General features: G+C 58.0%; 1 protein-coding gene across 1 annotated transcript; it reads right to left on the bottom strand.

Moving 5' to 3' along the window:
- Positions 1–409: 409 nt before the first annotated feature.
- LOC119280864 (RING-H2 finger protein ATL5-like) lies at positions 410–1,556 on the bottom strand. The gene has a single exon (XM_037561566.1). It carries the CDS (start codon positions 1,498–1,500, stop codon positions 811–813), a length of 690 nt encoding a protein of 229 aa, XP_037417463.1. The 5' UTR covers positions 1,501–1,556; the 3' UTR covers positions 410–810.
- Positions 1,557–1,702: the final 146 nt, after the last annotated feature.

The following is a 1,702-nucleotide window of genomic DNA, read 5'->3' as shown; positions in this document are numbered from 1 at the left end:
AAAAAAAATCTGGATACTGCAATTGGCTTGTGCTAAGTGTAAGCTATGGGATAAGGCGTTTGCAATGAGCTGGAGAGCTATCTCAATGACGTGCAAGGACATGCCACCATGGTCAGCAAATACTATAACCTGAAGGAGTACGTGGAGTATCAAGAGCTGAAAGCGGAAGACGGACAGGGCAATCAGGCCAATAGTTCTTGTAGGCGTTGACCGAGGACGAAATTTGAAGCAACACCAACCATCCTTTAACAACACATGGACTATGAGAATGATTGTTCGAAAAAAAACGGCTCTAGGAAGTCATCAATTGAACGGCACGCAATCGTTGTGGATCTCAGGTCATATGTTTTCACCCTGAAGATTACATCGAACAATCTCCAAACAATACATTCAATAATAGAGCAACGAAGTACATCACCATGACACCACCAACTAAGATCGGGCCCTAGGGTTTCGCTCGGCGTAGCGCGTTATTTCTTCTAGTGCAATACTAACTACTCCCTCCGTCCGAAAATACTTGTCATCAAAATGAATAAAAAAATATGTATCTACAACTAAAATACATCTAGATACATCCTCTTTTGTTCATTTTGATGACAAGTATTTTCGGACGGAGGGAGTATGTGCCAAATTCATCTTAAGAAAAAATCCATGTGCCAAATTTGTACTACTAGAAAATTAGTCACACCGAGCATCATCACCAACACAAAAATACGCAGAGTCAGATGGAATAAATGCCCCCAAACCGATGATGGTCCTGGACGCTGGTGCCGGAAGGAGCAAGGAAGCTTCCTGGCGTCCAGGGGCACGTCAGAAGGAAGCGGGTCGGGTGGAAGCAGAGACCCGCCTCGTCTTGTCAAGATCCGTGCCGCTCGACATCGCCGGCGCTCCGCCCTTGGCCGCGGCGTCGTCGTCGGCCGCCACATCGACGCGCACCTCGGGACGGGCCACGGCGTCGTCCGGCGCCTCGACGGCGGCGCGGCACAGGGGGCACGTGGAGTTCCCGCGGAACCAGGCGTCGATGCAGTCGACGTGGAACCGGTGGCCGCACCGCGGCAGCGCGCGCGCCTCCTCGCCGCGCTCGAACTCGGCGAGGCAGACCGCGCAGTCCCCGGCGCCGACGGCCGCGGCGACCACGGGGAGCGCGCGGAGCACCGCGGGGTCGAGGGGGTCGAGCCGCCGCAGCGAAGGCGCCTCGACGTAGATGGCCAGGGTGCGGTGGAGGCGGCGACCCTCTCGCGCGCGCCGGCGCCGGCCGCTGTTGTAGAGGTGCAGGGCGATGAGGGCCAGGAGGACGGCCGCGAACGCCCCGGCCGCGACGAACAGGAGCTTGCCGGCCGTGGCGTAGCTCGAGGGAGCGTCCACCTCCACCACCGGACCGGTGTTCGGCTTAGGCACATGTGGCACCGGTGGAACTGGTTCCGGGCTGCTGCATGCGCGGAGTTCGGGGCGGCGGTGGCATAGGTTCTCGCCGGTGTATTCGCTGGGGTGCGCGCCCATGGCCGCGGCACGTAGAATAGATAGATCGTAGCTGCACTGCACACCCAACAAAGCAAAAAAGAAGGGAACTGTTTGTGGGCGGGGCACCGGCCGAACCGTTGCGCCGGTCCCACGCGGGCCACTCGATGGAAGCGAGGCGAAGCACATCGTACGCTCGCGCTCCTCCCGATCCCCTTCTTCCTCCTTCAGATCCCGCCGCCGG

Source organism: Triticum dicoccoides, chromosome 3B, assembly GCF_002162155.2.
Source record: "Triticum dicoccoides isolate Atlit2015 ecotype Zavitan chromosome 3B, WEW_v2.0, whole genome shotgun sequence".
Lineage (NCBI taxonomy): Eukaryota > Viridiplantae > Streptophyta > Magnoliopsida > Poales > Poaceae > Triticum > Triticum dicoccoides.
Note: the sequence above shows the minus strand (reverse complement) of the source record. Positions and strands in the feature narration are given on the sequence as shown.

What these genes read in the sequence shown, in the direction of transcription:
- LOC119280864 (XM_037561566.1), bottom strand. Translation starts at nt 1,500, where the DNA reads ATGGGCGCGCACCCCAGCGAATACACCGGCGAGAACCTATGCCACCGC.